Here is a 20267-nt window from a genome sequence, read left to right on the forward strand (position 1 = left end):
TATACATACATAGAGTACAGTACTGTATATGTTGCTCTATGTGACTCGCTGTTGTTTTGCAGCTTCTCGCGGACCGTTTGCGGACTTAAAAAAAAACTTTTTTTTTTTTTTTACCTGTATATGTTTATTGGTCGCTACTTCGCGGATTTTCGTTTATCGCGGGTGGTTTTGGTCTCCATTAACCGCGATAAAGGAGGGATTACTGTACATGGATCTGTATAAAATGTGAAACTGGAAAGCAACAATATTAACATTTAATGATGTGACCCAATCTCTTTTTTCGTCAATGGATGCTCCAGCTTCTTCTTTGCTTTCAAAACTTAGCTTGTAGCAGACATGTGCACATTTTCAGTTTCAGCATGACACCCCTGAACTCCTTCAAACAACAAAGTGTATGTAGAAAAGTGGCCAAGATTGAATGACTGTCTGTGTCTTATGTGTTGTGTTGTATTATTTTGTTATTATGACTTCAAGATGGCCCCGCGAGAGTGGCTGCCTTTACAGCAGCTCCTCTACTTTTTGTTCTTCTACTTTCTTCCTTTCATAACTTTGCTGCTGTAAATTGGGAATTTCTCCATTGTGAGACAAATAAAGGTTTTCTTATTATTCTTATTCTTATTATTATTAATACAGGAGTATTGCTACCAGAGATCACAATATGAAGCACAACTTGTCCCACTTCTAATACTGACGACCCAATTGCTATTGTTGATTGGGCGTTCACTGTAATAGTCTCCACACAACTGTACCAAAACAATTTGAATGTGCTGGCTGCCCCAAAAAAAACCTCTTGTTGAAGGGTCAGAGCCCTGCCTCAGGAAAAAGCATGTGGCTGACAATTTCCAGCCCCAAAATGACAGCACTAAATCACACCGTTTTTATAGTGTACGTCAAGCTGTGCTGGTACAAAGGGGTTTGAACAGTGGTCAATAATGGCTGTAGGGGAAAAAAAAGTGGAAAGATTACTTTTTCAAAAATTCCTTGTTACCGGCTTACTTAACACATCGGTGCTGCTCCAGTCGTATTATGGCCAGCAGCACAAGCTCATTATTACGAAGATTAGCTGGGTCCCAGTGATTATTTCACACTCCAGTATGTGCATTCGAACTGTTGTGCTTACACAGGAAATGACTATTAAGTGGGAAAGTAACATTCAAGATTAATGAATTACATTGAATTATGAAATTACATTTTTATGGGCTGTTCAGCTACTCAGACACTTAAACTGACGGTCTAGGTGCATAACTAAATGGCTCATAAAATAAATGATAATTGTATAAAATGAAACATCTTTCAAACAAAATCAAACTTTGGACCTCCAAAAATAAATATATATATATATATTTTTTTGTGTGTGTTCTTATTTTTCTGTATGTGATTATTTCCTTGTGCCGTCTTCCCGTCATTTCTGTCTTTCTTGAAATGCTTGTGTTGCCCAGAGCACAGGCAACGATATTTTCCACACACAGCTTTAAAAAGCAGAAAAAATGAACTACGGTTTATGAATACAGCAACCAACTACAAAGCGAAAAGATGAAACAATGGTAAACCAGACTAAATCATGGATGTAATTTATTTTTCCAGTGAATTAGTTACATGAAAGACTTGAGTTTTCTCACCTACTCAAGTGAGATAATAACAATGGACCTCAGATAAAATAATGAGTTTAAGTGAATGCCTGTGATAGCATGTGGAAACACATTTTTTTAAAAGTACATAGACATTTTTTCCAAAGGGCTTCATGAGTCAGACATTCATATTTCGGCAAGTCATAGTTCACAGTTTTGTGCGTCTGACAAAAAAGTAAGGTCAAATACTGTCGATGGCATCACATTCAGAGGAAATTGCAGAAGATTTGCAAAGCAAGCATCAGAAGCCACCACATCACCGGGTTCATAATGACGTTTATTTCGATAAATCGACACAGTTGAAAAAGATAATAATGCTCTTGTGCGCCATATTTGTCGCCTGACAAGAAGGCTTCCACCAACACGTTTGACATGTAAATGCATTTAGATTTTCTCTCTATGAAAGACATTTGGTTAGTTTGCTTCACAAGAGTCACGGATACAGGAAGTGTTCTACCGAGATGCTGATCCATACATTTGTGTGCTGAACGGAAGCAAACTCGAAACACACACGTTACCGGTGTGTTTCGAGAAGAATAGTGGTACAATTCGCAGTGCATCATATTCTTGTTTTGCTGGGTAAGTGATTTTTTTTTTTAATCATTAACTTATGTTGCTTTGCTTATATACTGAAAGATGAATATGAAATTGAGATTGCATTATTACAGTAAATACATTCAAATTTAATACAACACACATGTAGATACTGGGGGGGGGGGGGGCAAAAAAAAACATGCTTTTGTCTGGTCCCTTACGGAGGACCCATTTTCCCTGGGTCAAAAGGACCCTGACAGCTAAGCTCCAAGGATCATTGAGATTCACAACCCCTTCATCGGTGTAAGGTGATGCCTCAAGGAGTTCTCCAGGGCTCATTCATATGGCCTACTGTATTTATAAGTATAGATGTAAACACAATATAAATGGCATAATTAGTATGAAACTGTTACTTGGTGGTTAAAGTTCACCACACATACAAAAAAAAGAGGGAAGTTTGGTCTGCAGTGCGTAGCTAATTCCCATTTAAAAAGACCAACACACGTACCCTTTTGATCGGAGTCTTTACCTAGCTATTTTCCCTCTGAGAAATGTTTTCTTCTTGCTCTAGTCACCTTGGGAGGCCTACGGCTGAGAGTCACTACTACCTACGGCCAGTCCCTTGGTGAAAAACAGTGCGAGGGAAAGCAGGGTGGGGACAGACCGAAGAGGGAGAGGCTGCAACTCTAAATGATTCCCACATGTTGAGCAAGTAGACACTTTCCAGGTGGCCCCAGTCTATGAACTTGCGGGGGAGGAAAGCACCTCGCCGCACTTTCCCGCACTTTTCGCCCACACACGGCTGCGCACAAACTCCATATGGATCTACTTTTGTGAAAAGATGCCGTCTCAAGGCAACGTTTGGAGAAGGTCCCAATAGAACCACGCAAGCAGCAAGACCTTACAGAAACAAAAAATCCAAATGCATTATGAAACAAACTGATTGGGGGATTCAAAGCGGACCCCTACTCCTTTTTAAAATGTAATCTAGTATGTCTCACTGAGTACAAGTACAGAACAAGCCATGCTTGTGGCCATCAGAGTTTCATTCCCGATAATTTCAAACGTTGCTAAGGATAAGTGTGATGGCTCCAGTCAATGAGAAAGTGTATTTTATGAGATTCTGGAAATGCAGTCTAATTTGTAATCACTTGAAAATATTTAGATCGACATTACGCAAACACTCTTGGGGCTTTTTTTGTTTTTTAGCTGCTAATTGATTCATCTTAATTCAATGTCATGTGAGGATAAAGCGGTTCAGATAATGGATGGATGGGTGGCGTATTGCAGCAAAAAGTACTAAAATATCAATACACGGTTATTAATGATCAGAACATGGTCTTTCATGCTTCTTTTTTATTTCTTAATCTATGTTAGGCCTAATCTGGTTCCAGTGGATTTGGAAAACTGCAATATTTTCTGTACTTGTAGTCCTGTACAATTTGACCACATGTTCATGAAAATTAGCACAGCAATATTAGCCGTGTTCATCATCAGCTGACAGCGCATTGCAATTATGTTTTAGAAGATTTAAAAACGTTCATATATTTTAGTTTTCTTTCTTTTTTTTTTTGTATCGCAATGAGTATGCTGCTGAATTCTTAGGTACAATTCTGGGATTTGATGAAATGTGTTTTTTCCCCCCTAATTAGAGCAAAATGATTGCTCACATAGGAAACTAAAATTCAATCCATTTTCAGTAACATGAATGTAAAAACATTCTTGAGTTGTGTCACAAAAGACACACAGTGCCATAAAAATGATGCAAGTGACTTTGTGTGGCGCCCACTGACAGGACCAGAAGAAAGTCACACCAACAACTAAACAAGGGACACCTTCATATTTGTCACAGACTTCATTTAAAAAGTCACAAACCGATTTCAATTTAATTTGAAATATGCCTATTGTGGCGGCACAGTGATCGACTGGTTAGCACAACGGCCTCACAGCGCAGAGGTGTAGGGTTTGGTTCCGGCTGCGGCCACCCTTTGTGGAGTTTGCATGTATTCCCCGTGCCTGTGTGGATTTTCTCCGGGTATTCCGGTTTCCTCCCACATTCCAAAAAACATGCATGACAGGCTGATTGAAGACCCGAAATTGTCCCTAGGTGTGAGTGTGAGCGCGGATGGTTTTTCGTCTGTGTATGCCCTGCAATTGGTTGGCAACAAGTTCGGGGTGTACCCCGCCTGCTACCCGAAGACGGCTGGAATAGGCTCCAGCACGCCCGCGACCCTCGTGAGTGGATTAGAAAATGTATATATGTATGGACATATTGTTGATTTTGTACAGTCCTAAAACGGTTTATTGTCAGAAACTTTTCATCATAATTTGGACAATGGTCCAGAATTCAGTTGCTGGTCAGAACTCTACGAAGTGCCATTCAGGTTACATATCAGGTACAGCAAGACTTGCGGAAAACTATTTGGAAGTATCCGAATTAAAATCAATAACACCTTCATGGAAGTGCAGTCACTTGTAATTTGCAGTTGGCATTCACATTATGGCTCCAATACTCTGCTCAACCACACGCAAGCGCAGCTTGGCGGGAACAGGATCTCGGCGTTATCTTCGCCCTCAATGTTCTCTTCACCTGGTTGTGAAGCAGTGACATGATAACTGGAAAACAGATTAGGACTGTCTTTTTTTTTTATTCTCTGAGGCGTTTGCACTTAAGTAGACCAATAGAGGTAGACTGCGGCGATTGCACCCGAGCTTTACCAACAGCCTGCTGCTATTTGAGCCTTGCCTCGGGGTGACTTTTTGCAGCGTAACTTGGTCTTTGTATAGGAGATAACGGGCTCCTCATGAATACAGCATAACATCATCTTGCTCCCACTGAGAAATAAATAGTGCAAAGGCAATCACATTGGGACTACGGCATTTTCCATAGGCATTTCGATAACCTTTGTCATGGTTATGTCCACGCAATGTGGACATACCTTGTTTTTGGTGTCAAAATGACCCTTAACTGAATGCTTGTTTTGCTTACAACTGTGATTCATGAGGATTACTCCCTGAATCTTGAAACAATAAACGTATCACAGAATCTAAACATATATCATCAAAAGAAACATTATTCCATCAGCAGGATTACATTTTTATCTCATCTGAAAAAGATGAAGCCACACTACAGCAGCCTACCACTGGTTTGATCATAAGTTATTGCTGATTGTGACCAATCAAAATTACAGTACGTACTCATCGGTAGAGGGCGCGGCAAGATAGCATTAACTCCTAATTATAGGACAAGCCATGTGTGCGTGCATGTGCCCATATGTGTGACTGCATATTTCCTGCCGCTGTATTTATGTATATTATGCAGTGTTGGTTATCAATGGCAAAAGCAACCAGTCCCAAAGGTTTTCCTACTGTGTGAGTCTTACAGAAAAGCCCTTAATGTGTGTTCCATGTTTGAGTAAAAGTTAATGTAACTCATCAATCCAAGAACACTGTTGTGTCTTTACAACACAGTTTTTATCTAACGTTCAAGAATCACAAATGCCATGTCATATGTCAAAGCTCAAAACATCTTTTGACTTCCACCCAAATACAGAGAGCTCAAACAGCCACCAACTAAATAGGACGAAGCCAACAGCTATAATGGAGAGTAATGATAAAGTTGGGCCTCTTTTTAATTACATGCTTGTTTACCCAACGTCCTGATGTAAAGATGAGAGCAGCTGAACATGTACTGTACAGAAGCATAAAAAGGATGCAGATTAGAATCATTGAACAAACACGTCCTAAGATATCTTCAATTAATATTAGTGCAAAGCCAGTGATGTTGTGGTGTAGGGTGAAAAGGCCTCAGATAATTCAGTGTACGAGACATGGTGTATAATGGATGAAAAAAAAAACATTTTTAGAGGTAATGCACATTATTAGTGTCTGAAATAAGATACGTGGATCACTATGACGGCACAGAACAGCCATCACTACCAATTAAGAAAAAAAAATTCAAGAATATTATTCTGTCAGTGAAAGTGATTCCCTTGACATGCTACGTTCCTTGTTTGCACTGAAACAAACAAGCCACTCTGGGCCACGTCAACATTTCAGTGTTCCATAAAGGTAGCGTGTTACTTGCAACTTAATATTCAGCATCATGGGATGTGCATCAATCACTTTCTGGCACCCATAGAAAGTGACATTTTAAAATCGGGGGATTTCATTACTCAAGTTCAAATACTCATGGGGGCATATTCTCCCTTGTGCTTCACTAATTCTTAGTTCAAAGGTGGAAAGTGTGTCAAAAGTCTGGTCGGAAAAATAAGCATAGATGAAAGGTGTGCGAGCCTGGGCACGCAAAAAAAGGTCTCAGGTGTGAACGGGAGAATATAGCTTACATTGCACTGTGACTTTTGTTTCTATTTAGGTCACATCTCCTAACATGGTCTCTGACTATGGACCGAGGGTAGACAAACTTGTGCTCAGTGGGTAAGTATTCGATTTTTTTTTTTAATCTGGATATATGGGCCAGGTTATTTATAGATGAGGTAAAATACACCATTCACAAAATGTGTTTGGCTTTGAGGTGAAATTTATGGAAAATGTAAAAGGTTCACGCGACAGTGATATATCATGAATGTGGGACATTTAAGTCGAAGGATGCACTGGTAATTTCCTCATTTCAAACAATTCCCTGAAACAAAAGTTAACGATGATGTGACTACACCACAACAACAAAAAAAATTCAACCTCTCAATAACTCGGCATGTGCCCTTGAGCATCGATTACAGCTTGACGACGACGTCTCATACTATTCACAAGTCGACTTTTTGTCTGATGAGGCATGGCATCCCACTCTTCTTGAACGTCAGCCCTCGGGTCATTGAGGTTCTGGGGCGCAGAGTTTCAAGCCTCTACACTGTGAGTCAGCTGATCCAAGGGGGTTTCAATTTCAAAAGGATTCTGGTCTTGAGAAAGTGCAGGTTATTCCATTTGAAGTACAGCAGTCTCCAACAGCCGTTCCCTGATGATGCAACCTCAATGAGCTGGAGCAGTGTCGTCCATGAAGATGAAATTAGGCCCATGTTGTTCACGTAGGGGCACAGTGCCTGATGCATAGCGCTCTCCTTGACGTCTTCAACGTCATTGGTGGCCATCATTTCTGCTCAATGTGAATCGACCTTCACCAGAGAACAGCATTGAGGCCTACTGGTCCCTCGTCCAGCGTAAATGCTCTCTGGCCCATGCAAGACGATGAAGATAGAAGTGCCATCAGAATCACGAGTGAATTAAGTCAATACGTCCCTGACCGAGAACATCACAGAGACCAGTCGGCTGATCTATGCAGCAGTATCAGTTATCCTGGAGATGCTTGGCTATGAGACGAACAACCGGGAGGCGCATGGGCTATCTCCATGGAAGAGAAGACTGGAGTGTTGAAACATTTCACAGTTGGACATGTGCATTCATAAGATTGGAGAAGGACACATTAGGTTCACCTGTGAAGGTTTGAATGCATTTTAGGATCGTCCTGAAATGTCACTTGAAAATCAAATATCCCTCACTTTTTGTGGAGTATATGTGCATAAAATAATTAATTTTAATAATAAAATAAATAAGATTGCATTGCTAACTACAATTATTTTAACTACACTAAATTAATGATTTCAAAATGATTTTTTTTCACAATGTATAATCTACAATGACTCAATTGACCTAATCTTAATCATTAACAAATACATTTGAATTGACTGATTTTATGAGGAACAAAATGGCAAAATGAATGCAACAAGCATGACAGGACTCATGACCATGTAAATACTCAGACTAAAGAGTGAAAGGGACTCCATGTGGCCTGCAGGGCACACTTTGTCCATCCCTGGTATAGAATCTCATTGAGCGACTTTTTACTCACTGTTCATGCATCATTGAGCTGTGCACAAGTCTATCATTATACTCAGAAATGGTAGGCGGATGGCCTTCATACGCTAGCCGACTGTTTAAATATATTTTAATATGTGGTGATGATAAGCAGTGTGGCTAATGGATGGATGGATAGATGGATGTGGCTCCAAGAAGAAGATAGGTAGACCCCTCACAACCATTCTCTTGTTGAAATACCCCACACCACTCATTGCACGGTTACATTGGTGGAATGGTGGAAGAACACTAAATGTGTCCTTCCACTATAGCCTGCCAACGCTACATTATATTCTGTTTCTCTGTTGCAGTGTTAGCTCTCGGGCAGAATTTAAATGATGGAGGGAGCTCCAACTTTTCATCAGCGCAGCTGAGCAGGCCACATAAGGCCGCCAACTTCCTGACCAGATGTATGACAAAAATGCCATTTTAAATATGCATAGCGTCACTGATGCGGGCAGCGTAGAATCAGTTCCCACTCAGTGACGGTGTGAACGTGGGTGTGTATGGTCGTTTGTCTCTATAAGTGCCCTGTGACTGACTGGCGACCAGTTCGGGGGGTCGTCTGCCTTTCGCTGGGATAGGCTTCAGCAACCCCCGCGAACCTCTTCAGGATAAGCAGTGTTGAAAATGGATGGCTGGATACACGTGCATTTGTCAGTTTTTGTATTGCACCAAAGTACATCACATTATTTTAATATGCATCATGCTTAATGAATGAATAAAACGATCCAGCCATCCAGCAAAGGGTTTGAACAATATATCGATAGATTTTTTAAATTGATAAAAATATTGAAAAAATGTTAACAGGTGAATCCATGGGTGCCGAACTGTGAGTATTCAGAGGTCCACTCCAGTCGTGGAAACATGTTTATAATCCCCCCCCCTTCAAAAAATGATTAAATAAAAATAAATATAAATTTCCATTTTTGTTTTAATTAAGCAAGATGCCGCTCAGAGTGTGGGCTGCCAGTCGCCTATCCCTATTCTATAGTGAGCAGTTTGATTTATTTATGTATTCATTTTTTTTAAACTCCTGAGGATCATTAAAAAGGGGCCAGGCTGTCCGTCTTAAAGGACTATTAAATAGCAGAGGTCCAAATAAGTGTTTCTAAAACCTTTAATAGTGAACAGATGTTTGCACTATAGAAAGCACATGAATATTACTTACATCAACAAATTAAAGGGTGGTGCGTTGCCAAGAAGAGGAAGAAACCACAAAAAAAAAAAGATGACTATGAATGAAATAGTTTGAAATGACAACAATGTTTATCTCACCTACTGGATTTCTACCACTCTGCAGTCCATCAACTTAAACGCCGGACATACCTAAAGATTAAAACTCTTCAAGAATTTCAGAGCCAAACAATGCTTTCTGGAGGATCTGAATGAAGTGCGACTGAATGCGATGTACTATGAAAAGGAGGAAACAGATGTGGAAGCTGAAGATTAGAGTCCCATCAGGCCTGCTCACACAAAGCTCTCCTCTCAGGCTGGAGATTGACTGGTACCGCATGCAGACACTCTCGACTGCTCTCATAATTCACAAACAGAGTGCAAGAAGTGCTAAACAAAGGTTATTTCTAGATGATGAATTTATAGTTTCCATTCATGTTGCCTAGTGTGTGAGTTTAACGTTGGCCTATTAGACTTGCAAACAAATGAGAACGGCATTTCAATTTCCAGCTACTTAGTCAGTATGGGGACTTTCAAAGCGTAGCAATAAGTAAAACATTTAGCATGTTTTTGACTATGCAAAACAATCTTGTTTTACAGTCGATGCAAATAAAGCCTGGATTGGATTAGCCCAACTAATCCACAACTAAAAGCTTAATTTATCTCCAGTTTTTCCCCCTCCATACTTTTTGTTGTCATGCTGTGACATTACAAATAACTAAATCTGACCTAATGTGTTTTAATTTTAATCTTAGTGGTCAACAAAAGCTGTTAAAAGGCCAAAGGCAGTTAACAGCATGGACAACATACTGTAGATGGCTTCAGTACTCATCGGCCATTGCCCAAATGACACCTGGCAGTCCCCTGGCAACTGAAGGATAACTTTTGTGTAACCTAAGGGTAAAAAGAAAAAAAAATAACTGTCTATCTTCTCGTTTCTTTATTGCCCTTTAAGAATCATGCCTTTTATTCTATTTCGAAATTAAATAATGAACTGTGGCTTGTATTGTGAAGGTGAACTTTATTAAAGACAAGGATAGTCTGGGACCAACATAATGGACTCGTGTGTGTGTGTGTGTGTGTGTGTGTGTGTGTGTGTGTGTGTGTGTGTGTGTGTGTGTGTGTGTGTGTGTGTGTGTGTGTGTGTGGGTGCGTGCGTTTGACAATAGCGTGGCATGGCCTAGTTTGGATGTATACTGCTCCCCAGGGTGTGCCATTATGCTCAAATCAATCCTCTAGGCCTTTAACTGCGAAATGAAGGAGCAACAGAGTAAAGTCTTAATCCTCAACCTTGAACCATCTGCTGCGGCATGAACCTTGGTGAACACTTAAATGAGCTCCACAATTCTGATCCTGGTATAAAATGACCTGCTAAATTATTTTTGAAAACCAACAATCGTATTCCTTTATTTTCGATCCAAATAGAAATCGCAGCGCATTCGGCCCAAATGAGCTTGCAAATGAGGCTATTTGTCTATGCAAAGGCAGCACGCCACTTGGACTTTTAAAGCTGCAGTCCAAGCTACCTGCAAAAGCCACAAACAACAAACACCATATGTTTGCCTCGGTCTCAAGCGTTGACCTTAAGACTGCAAAAACAGCAGGGGTAAGGATCAAGTGTGTTCCGTTGTTCATGTATCCAACAAACAATACAGTAAACAGTTGTGGTTCAAGTACACAGACCACGACGCAAAGAAGCCATTATTCAAGAACACACTACAAGAGAAATATGAAGTTCAGTTAGATGGAATCCAAAGGGGAAATGCAGCTGCCAATCATTTTATGCACGTCCTGCGTAAGGGGGGAATTCCAATATGCCGTTTCACTTTTTATCACACATGTAAAGGGGAAAATTGGAGAACATTTACTTCAAGTTTTGCGTCTGGATGCCTTCAGTGGGTTCACTTGTTGAACAAATACATCGTAGCCAAAATACGACACACACACCTGCACCACACCGAGACATCCATTCATCCAGTCTCTTTTTTTGTATGTAGCGTGAATTAAGATCTCAGAAACACATATCAGTATAAATATATAAACATTCCAAATTCCCACAGTAAAGAAAAAAAGCTTTTTTAAACTCCAATAATGTCAAACCTAATTGTACATTATAATCTTCGTTAGCGGCCTGATTAAAGAGGATTGCAGATCGCGTGTGCGTGGGTCTCAATAGTGGGAGGGTTACAATTTCAAAACAATTTTGTCCAATATTGGTTAATACTGACTCAAAAAAACTGGAAGCCTAAACGACCAAAACTCTCAGCTCAAATGCAGTAAACCCGTTCATTATATCTAGCATAGGTTGTTGGTTTGCGGAGGTAGCCTAAATCGTGACTCTTCAAACACTGTCGGTGACTATGGTAACCATTCTAAATATCTGGATTTCACGCGATTGCCTGTTCAGCCAATCCAATTTCTATTCAAAACCAAATAAAGCTTTTTTTTTTCAATGGAACTGGAGTTGGTGAGACCTAACTGAAGCATGGACATTTATGTTTGATGGCTGCTCTCTTCAACTTGCAAGGCTTTGTAGCAACTTTGTTTTCCACATGCAGTAAAAAGTCTGAATGGGCACTGGAGGCTTTTGCAACTCAACCTCCAAAGTGCAATGCTATGCTCCACTGACAGAGACACTCCATTGAATTATTTCCGCCCCAGTGATTGAAATCCACTCGTGCAAAACGTCAAAAGACATATGCATACACGAGAGGAAAAATGCGACGTGCAACTTACGTGAAAACGAAAAATAAAGTCGTCGATCCCACAAGCAGAGTGGCAGCTGTGGACACCGGGATGTATTTGGTGGGTTTAAATCTCTTTCCAGCGCTGGTGGGCATTCTGTAATTTCCACATTCCTTAATTGTTTATCCCGGGTGCAATAGCATGTAGAGAAAAATTGATCCAGTGTCGACTTTGTGGTGCTATTATGGGTACAATCAGTCCAGTCTTTTGCTAGCGCTGAAGCTGCATAGGTCCTTGCAGTAAGGAACAGCACAGCGACTGAAAACCTGGAAATCCCACCCTTCCAATCCAGCCCACTGGTGAGGTCACTGGACCGCTAGAAAAGGTGGAGCCTACAAAGTGTCCTCGTGAACCAGGCGGCGCTGCAGCCTGAATTCCAGAAGAGAAACGGAGAAGACTTCAGTTTTATTCAGCTACGCCAAAACTCAATTCAGAAGGTAATCTCCTTTTGCAACGAACTGATGAGTTAGTTCATCATTTCCTCATCTTAAACAGGACATATTGAGAAGTAGAGGAAAGCAATGCTGTCGTTCCTTGCTTCGTCTACTTTGTCCATGTTTCGTTCGATTTTAATGGAAATGCTGAGGTGTTCCTAAATCTAAATCATTCTCAAAAGCTCGCTGTAGATTCCACCAGAAAGCAGAGCAATCAGAGCTACTGCCGTTCTGTAGATGGAGCGCCCCCAAGTGGCCGTTTTTGGATCTTTTACCACCGAAGAAAAAACAATCCCACCATGCCACATTTTGGTTGAAAGTACCGTAATTCGCATTTAAATAAAATTTCCAACTGTAAATTATCCTTCCACATTTCACAACGTCTTACATCAATTCAATCCGTTTGATTTTCAATTTTTTTTTGTTTTGTTTTTTGTTTTTTTGTTTTGTTAATGTGGGGCAGCTAGGGAATGCTTTCATGTTTCTAAAATGTCCATGGTTGTATTATTTCACATTTTCCATTATAAAATCAACAAATAAAGAGATAATTTCCGAATTGTCACACAATTCGGTCTTCAAATTGTTCACCTCATTCAGGACTTCTTGGGAACTATTCATGACTGACATTCCGACCCCCCCCCCTCCCACACACACAAAAAAAAAAGAAATCCTGAAGTTAAGTGATATATTACCTCCTTCTTCCAAATCTGATGACCGCTTCAAACCATATCAACTGCAAGATTCACACTTAAGATTTCAACAATTCAAATAATTACAGAAAATTTTGGTGCAGGTTTTCAACAGTGTCAATCAAATGTTGGTTGCAGGCCACACTGTGGTTATGTTTCCCCTCAGAGGGGCGTTATATATGTAGAATCACATCATAATATTACACATGCACATTGCACAACAATTTGATAGATAACCAGTTTTAAAATCCAAAATCAAAGAAAAGACTATATTTTAAAAAGGATTTGGGGGACCAAACATGCTTTATCTCAACGTCATTAAATGTGAAGAAATGTTGCAATATTGGTACAGATTTTAGCGAGAAACATGAAGTCCTTGATTTACTTTAGCGGGCCACGTAAAAATATGTGGTGGCAGGCTGTATTTGGTCCCGGGGCCTTGAGACCAAAAGTTTGTCTCACAGTTATCAAATTCTAGGCCCGGGCAAATAATGTGCATCGACTTAATGTTTTAACAACAATGAGATATGAGGTATCGTGAACAGTTTTTGTTCCCAATCTCTACTTTAAAATGAAGTGAAAAATGTTTGAACAAACATGTAGTGGAATCTGATTTCAAAAGTATATGTGATAATATGAAGCAAACATACATTTTTTTATGGTTCCACAGCCCCAAGGGCCCTCTGAGGGACATCATAACTACGATGAGGCCTGCGACAAAATATTGACAGCAGTACAATTTCTGCAGTAACAAGAGTCGAACTTCGTTACAACGTACCTGGAGGGACAGAACGAATCTGTGCGTGAAAATGGTAGTTCGTTGTAACCATTTTCAATCAAATGGCCGCCAACTACGATGTACTGTATAATACACTATGAACATTTATAGATGTAAAAACATGAAGTATAAACGTGTCAGTTACAAGTATGTGTATATAGTACTGTATGAAGAAAGATGATTTTATTGAACATGAAACAAACACCTGTAGCGTGCCTACTTCATCTCTGAAAACATTAAGTCAGCAAGTGAAAAGCGCCTTCTCCAGTTCAGGATGTTTTGCGGCCGAAGCCATTTACGGTTATCTTTCAAACTGTTGGCCTCGAAATCTGCCAGTCTCCCTTTCAAAAGTGAGAGACAATTTCTGTTTTCACAGATAGCCATATTTACCAGACATGTTTTCAGACAATGTGCACCGTGCCTCCGGAAATACACTTATGTACGAGTCATCAGTCGTGTTGCTATGCAACGGAGGGTAAATTCGCGCTGTAAATTTTGTTCATATGCAAGGTCCCGGCGGCAATTAACTTCCCACGGTTCGTTGTAACGAAGGCCTTTTCACTATTTTGTGGGGAAAATATCTGGTCGTTATAATGAAGTTTGCGTTATGAAGGCGTTCTTTGTAAGCAAAATAGGCAAATGTAAAATGAATTACGTGATTCGGGATTTTGAAATGTGACGGTTACAGGGATGGAACCCTTGGATGAGGTACGTTGAAAATAGGTTCGCCTGTGTACATAATTGGGTCGTAACATAAATTAAGTCTGACCTAAATCGGCTGCCGTACTACGTAAAAGCAACTTGCTCAAGATTAGTTACGCTATTTCCTGTGCCTGCTCTATTATTAGGTTCTGTAGCGCGGCTGTCGATTGGTGGTAATAACGCGTTGGGTGTCTCTTCGCCAAGCTAATATTAGCTGCTAACGTATTTGGACTATAAAACGTCTTTGTCCGAAGGGAACATTTCTTGCGGTGTTAGCGAGACACTAGCCCAATTGGGCTAATTTGCTAGCAATTGATAGCATCTCGTGAAGCTAACAGGATGTCTCAGAGGAGAACTCTCAAACTTATTTGTGGTCTCGCCGGAGGTTCTGCCGCCCTTTTACTGGCGGCTGCCACTGCCGACTCTCGTGGCTATTTCGGAGAGAGAAGAACCGAGGCAGGCAGTCGCTGGTCCAAACTGTCCGTGCTTCAAGCTGCGCAGCCGGCGTGGGCAGCAACGAGCATCACGCCAGTCCCCACTGGCCACGCGTGGGACGTCAACTGGGACAAGTAAGATCGTGTCGTTGGATCCTTCATGAATAGAACTGAGTTAGCCATTTTGTAGTGATCTTTGAATGTGTAGTGAGTATACGAAATGTGTCAAAAAAGTTGCAGTACTCGTGTTCAGTGTGCGAGAAAAGGGGGAGTTGTGGCATCTGGCTGCTTCGCAATGCACTGAGCATCCGACAGTTCTTGGTTTAGGGGTACTACTCGGGCTGGGCAAAGAAGTCAACCAGCGTTGTTGTGGCGACCACAAAAAATGTATGCCTCGAAACTATAATTAATAATTTTAAACATATCTGCTATGCCATGAACAATTTTGCTTGTTCGGCTTTATGCACAACACTTTTCCAGCAGCGGAAATATCAATTAATGTATTATGCGCATTGTTCCCAGAAAAACTGAATAATCAATAGAATAATGGATCGCAAAAAGATTAGTTTGTGACTGCCCTACTCCTTACTTACCTGACCATGATTTTGACCGCTATGCATCAGAAATGCTTTTACTTGAGAGGTGCAATAAATGCATTTCGGTATTTAATAAGTTCCCACACACAAAAGATTTGGAAAAGGGCTTCCCTTAAAATAGATCATTGCCAAGGTTTAGTGAAGTGACATTTTGCGACCACACATTGTGAAATTGTGGAATTTCATTCTCATTTATTCATTTTTTTGTACATGAAATTTTGATGTAGATCCTGTTTCTGAATAAGGTGTGCTCTGAAAGCCGCTTGAAACATGTATGCCTGTGTAAGTTAGAAAAAAATATGATGTACACTTGTTCTTTTTTTCAAAGGTTATGTTTGAATAACATCCTTCATTCTTAACTTCTATAAAAGTAGGTCGCGACTTGGCAGAAGCGGCAAATTGTGGGTGACAACAGTGAAGTCATCGGTTGAAGTAAACCTTATGAGACAAAGCCACTTGTGATGTAAGGTGACCGCTGTTTTGCAGGAGAGACCCTTCTACACTGTCCAATGGCAAGAAGAAAGGCAGTACGACCGAAGATCCCAGATCAGAGCAGGACAATGGCAAACCCAAAGCTACACGCAACATCCTCCTCATCCGACATTCGCAGTATAACCTCAGCGGGAGCAGCGACAAAGAGCACATTCTCACTCCCTTGGGTCAGCTTCATGTCATTTGTGAACAAAATGCATTCATGCCAAGGGGGAGAAAAAGTGATGATTCCAAGGGGCCGTGACTGACTGGGTTACTAGAAAATCCATTCATGCATTTTCGATAGTGCTTGTCCGCGTTAGGAAAGCGCGTGAGCTGGAGCCGCTCCAAGCTGCCTTTGGGCGAGAGGCAGCGTATACCCTTGAGTGGTCACCAGCTAATTGCAGGGCACGTCAAGACAACTATTCAGACTCACTTTTGCATTTGTGCACAATTTAGAATCTGCGTTGAACCTAATGTGTATGTTTTGGGAGAACATGCAAAGTCCACATAGGAAGGCTGCTGCCAAAATTACAATCCTGATCCTGAAAACTGGGAGGCCACTGTGTTGTCCACCCCATAAAATACAATGTCAATTTGAGATTATTGTTATTTTATTTTATTTTTTTGTAATAACAAGGCCCCAGATCCACGGCAGTATCCCTATCACTGGCCACAACAAGAACTAAACGTGCGCAACCTAGTGAGACCAAAATACAATTAGTGTTAAAAAAAATGAAAAAAATCGACAACAAATATGAATTCCATCAGATTTTCTTCATAACCGCAGCAGTTAAGACGAGACAATTGGGAGGGATTTAAGGCAGTGGTTCTCAACTGTTGTCATCTTGGGACCCGCGTCTTCCTCTTCTCCCGACCCATCTTCTTAAAGTTGAGAAAAATAAAGCTTTAACGGTTACTCTTCGTTTTATGCCTCAAGTCTACTTCTATGAAATTACAGCCGTAATGATGAGATGCCTACGGCTTTTCTTTCCCAGTGACGTTCCCTTGTGTCTCCTTAGGTCGAGAGCAGGCCGAGTTGACAGGTCATCGTCTGTCATCATTGGGATTGAAATACGATGTTCTGATCCACTCCAGCATGACTAGAGCCACAGAGACGGCGCACATCATCAGCAAGCACCTTCCAGGTAGCGGAGACGCGTCATGCAGCTTTCCGCACATGCTCATCAAGACCGCCTTGAGGGTTGTGTTTTGGCAAACGGGTTGTCTTTTCTTCTCGTCCGCCCGTTTCTCTTGAGTTTAGGCGTGGAGTTGCTCAGCTGCGACTTGCTTCAAGAGGGCGCCCCCATCGAGCCGGTTCCGCCCGTCACTCACTGGAAACCTGACGCTGTGGTGAGAGTGCTCCCCCCGCTCTTGAGTCTGTGGTAGCTTTGTGCGGCCTGTGTTTCTGTGCACGTCATGTCAAGTGCTTGTAAAGGCTCCAAGCCAAAGTAGGCCAAAGCATCAGTAGTCCTACACTGTAGTATGAACAGGGAGAGTACAGTTCCAAAATGGCGATGGTTAATACCCCCATGTTGTTCCTTAGGCCATTTTATTGAATCGGCAGCTAGTTTTAGAATTCAGTTGACTGGCTGATTTTGTGCTAATTTTACAACAAAGCTTTACTTGTTATCATGACATGCTTATCTGTATCGGCAGCGTGTTTGTCAGACACATTGTGACGTTCCTCGGTAATTTTATAATAAGACAAAAATCAACAAATGATAGAGCAGGACCATCAATGTTACATTGTTACTGGTGTCGCTGAAATAAAAGTTTGTGATAAATGTAATGCTGTATGACACAGAACTGCCAGACCAGACCCTCTTGGATGTTGTTACATTCAGTGGGGTCCTCAATTTACAACAGAGTTGTGTTCCACTGACGCCAGCGTTACTCAGTTTTTTTTTTTTTTTTTTATGCACGATGGAGCGGACAGCAGTCGAGAAAACCCATTCCTCTTAAAACAAAAGCTCTTCAAACATCCTTGACAACAGGCAGCACTTGGCTCTCATGTCCACCGACTGGCCGTGCAAAGAACACTTTTGCCACGCTGACCTCACAGCGGCTTTCATCTTTGCCGTTCTCCAGCAGTACCACGAAGACGGCGCGCGTATCGAGGCAGCCTTCCGCCGCTACATCCACCGGGCAGACCCAAAGCAGAAGGAGGACAGCTACGAGATCATCGTGTGTCATGCCAATGTCATCCGCTATTTTGTCTGCAGGTTTGTCTCATCTGCCCAGCTCATCTAATGTGACTGTGCAATTTGCTGAGGCGTGACCGCCTTGATGTACGAGTAATACAAGTACAATTATTCAGATTCACCAAACTTTATTTATCCCCGTGGGGCAATTAGAGTTGTGCGAGAGCAGCTTATTATAGAGACAGTCAGAGCAAAGGAAAAACATCGGATGAGAGTAGCTTAGCACTTGAGGTCTTGAGGTAGTGGCCCCAGCATCGAAATAGTATTGCCCATCGAGCAGTATTGCACAGTAAGGACACAGTAAAGACAGTATTGCACATGAAAACAGTATTGCACGTCAAAGTATTGCACTGTAAACCCGTATTGCACAATGGGGTGTGTGAGTCTGCATGGTGGGGGGGAGGGGTGTCAGGGATCTTGGAATAAGAGTTTAAGAGGAGAACAGCCTGGGGGACAAAGGTGGATCTCCTCCTCGCTGTCCTGCAAGCTGGGAACCGCAGCCTGCGGCCGGAAGGCAGCCATTCGAACGCGGGGAAGAGAGCATGTGAGGGCTCCTTCATGATCTGAGCAGCCAGACCACGAATCTGCTGCTCGCACACTGCAATTAGAATCTTTTCAGGTTATTCTGCCAAATAAGGGTTTTCAATGTAGGCACACACTCGTAAATACCTGATTGCCTTGACCTAGCGCTTTTTGTACTGAAGTTGCTGTCTTCCAGTGTCAGCCTACCAACTGTTAGCGTGTTAGCTTTTAAGATAATCTCCTTTAAACCTGAACACAGGGCAAGATATAAAGTCCGTCAATATGCCTTAGCACTTTCTCTACTCAGATTGCCATTTTGCTACAGTGTGTTACAAAGTGACGTTGTATGATGCCAGTGTTCTTTAAAGATGAAATAGGTTTGTGTTTCTTGGTTAAAGGTGTCATCCTCTGTTCTCAGGGCCCTGCAGTTCCCACCTGAGGGCTGGTTACGCATGGGTTTGCACAACGGCAGCATCACATGGCTCACCATTCGCCCAAGTGGCCGGGTGGCCCTCCGAACTCTCGGAGATGCAGGATTCATGCCCCCGGACAAACTTACACGAACCTGATGAGCCAACGCGGTGCACTTCAGGGATTGGAGTTGGGATGACGGGCTGCTTACAGTTTTAAAAAAAAGCTCAGTTTTCTCCTTAAGTGTCTTTCCTCTGATGTCCAAATGTTTGTTGTTAAACGGGCGCTGTTGTATGTTTTTGAGGTGGGTGGTAGTAACGCCAGCAGAATGTTATTCATGTTTTTTTATACAAGAGCAGTTCCACGCCAAAACATTTGCTGTGAGCATTGGAAACGAATAGGGTCATTTTATTGTCACTGTAAGCAGGGCAAACAATAGTTCACAGTGCAACCCTCTTGATGTTTAAAAAGACACAAGGAGCTAAATTTATAAGTATTCAATTTAAATGTATTTCGAAGCTCAAACACAACCGTACAATTTGTACAGTATACCAAAGTTTGAGCAGTCTTGTTTTGTAATGTTAGGTATGTCATACGAGCCGCCAAAGTGGACCTTGGTAGACAAGGCTGACGTGTTGTATACTTAATTGTACTGTTTCGAGGTGTTATGTTGGTGCACTTTTTTTTTTTCAATAAAGATGATGGGGGAAAAAAGCACTTAGGTAAAACCTGCTTCCAGTTCCTTGTTTTGTGGCACACTGCAGGAGAGCGCCTTTTGGCACCCCCAAAAACAACCAGCATAGTGACACAAACAAGTTGCACCGAACCTCTCACTAAGGTGATTGGTTGCTTGCTTGCTTCAAGTGCATGTTTAGGCTTTGCAAGAGACTGCAGAGGCTAATAAACACGTGGAAAACATTATTGACAATTGCTAACATGCACCGATATTAAAAAAAAAAAACCTAACCTACTTTAATCGTCTGTCCAATGGAATTTCAATTGAACCGAAAAAAGACCTCAACTAAGTACTATAAGAGACAGTATATGTAACTGTATACATACTTTTTGGACCCTA

General features: G+C 41.4%; 2 protein-coding genes across 3 annotated transcripts in view; one reads left to right on the forward strand and one right to left on the reverse strand.

The window, feature by feature from the left end:
• The window catches only part of zdhhc8b (zDHHC palmitoyltransferase 8b), a 53350-nt gene extending 41139 nt beyond the window's left edge, over positions 1–12211 (reverse strand). The window contains exon 1 of the mRNA XM_019885116.1: positions 11943–12211. Within this exon, the coding sequence (XP_019740675.1) occupies positions 11943–12046 (104 nt within the window). The 5' untranslated portion in view covers positions 12047–12211. The remainder of the gene's footprint in view (positions 1–11942) is intronic.
• Positions 12212–14633: 2422 nt separating this feature from the next.
• Positions 14634–19878, forward strand: pgam5 (PGAM family member 5, serine/threonine protein phosphatase, mitochondrial). Of its 2 annotated transcripts, none has more exons than XM_019885120.1 (6): positions 14634–15123; positions 16071–16243; positions 17078–17203; positions 17320–17408; positions 18150–18280; positions 19200–19878. In XM_019885120.1, exons 1-6 carry the CDS (start codon positions 14894–14896, stop codon positions 19348–19350), a joined length of 900 nt encoding a protein of 299 aa, XP_019740679.1. In that variant the 5' UTR covers positions 14634–14893; the 3' UTR covers positions 19351–19878. The 2 variants fall into 2 exon arrangements, with proteins under 2 accessions (XP_019740679.1, XP_019740678.1); XM_019885119.1 differs by having other exon boundaries at positions 14636–15123; positions 18147–18280.
• Positions 19879–20267: the final 389 nt, after the last annotated feature.

The sequence above is a fragment of the Hippocampus comes genome, unplaced genomic scaffold (genome assembly GCF_001891065.2).
Source record: "Hippocampus comes isolate QL1 unplaced genomic scaffold, H_comes_QL1_v1.1 scaffold45, whole genome shotgun sequence".
Taxonomy (NCBI): domain Eukaryota; kingdom Metazoa; phylum Chordata; class Actinopteri; order Syngnathiformes; family Syngnathidae; genus Hippocampus; species Hippocampus comes.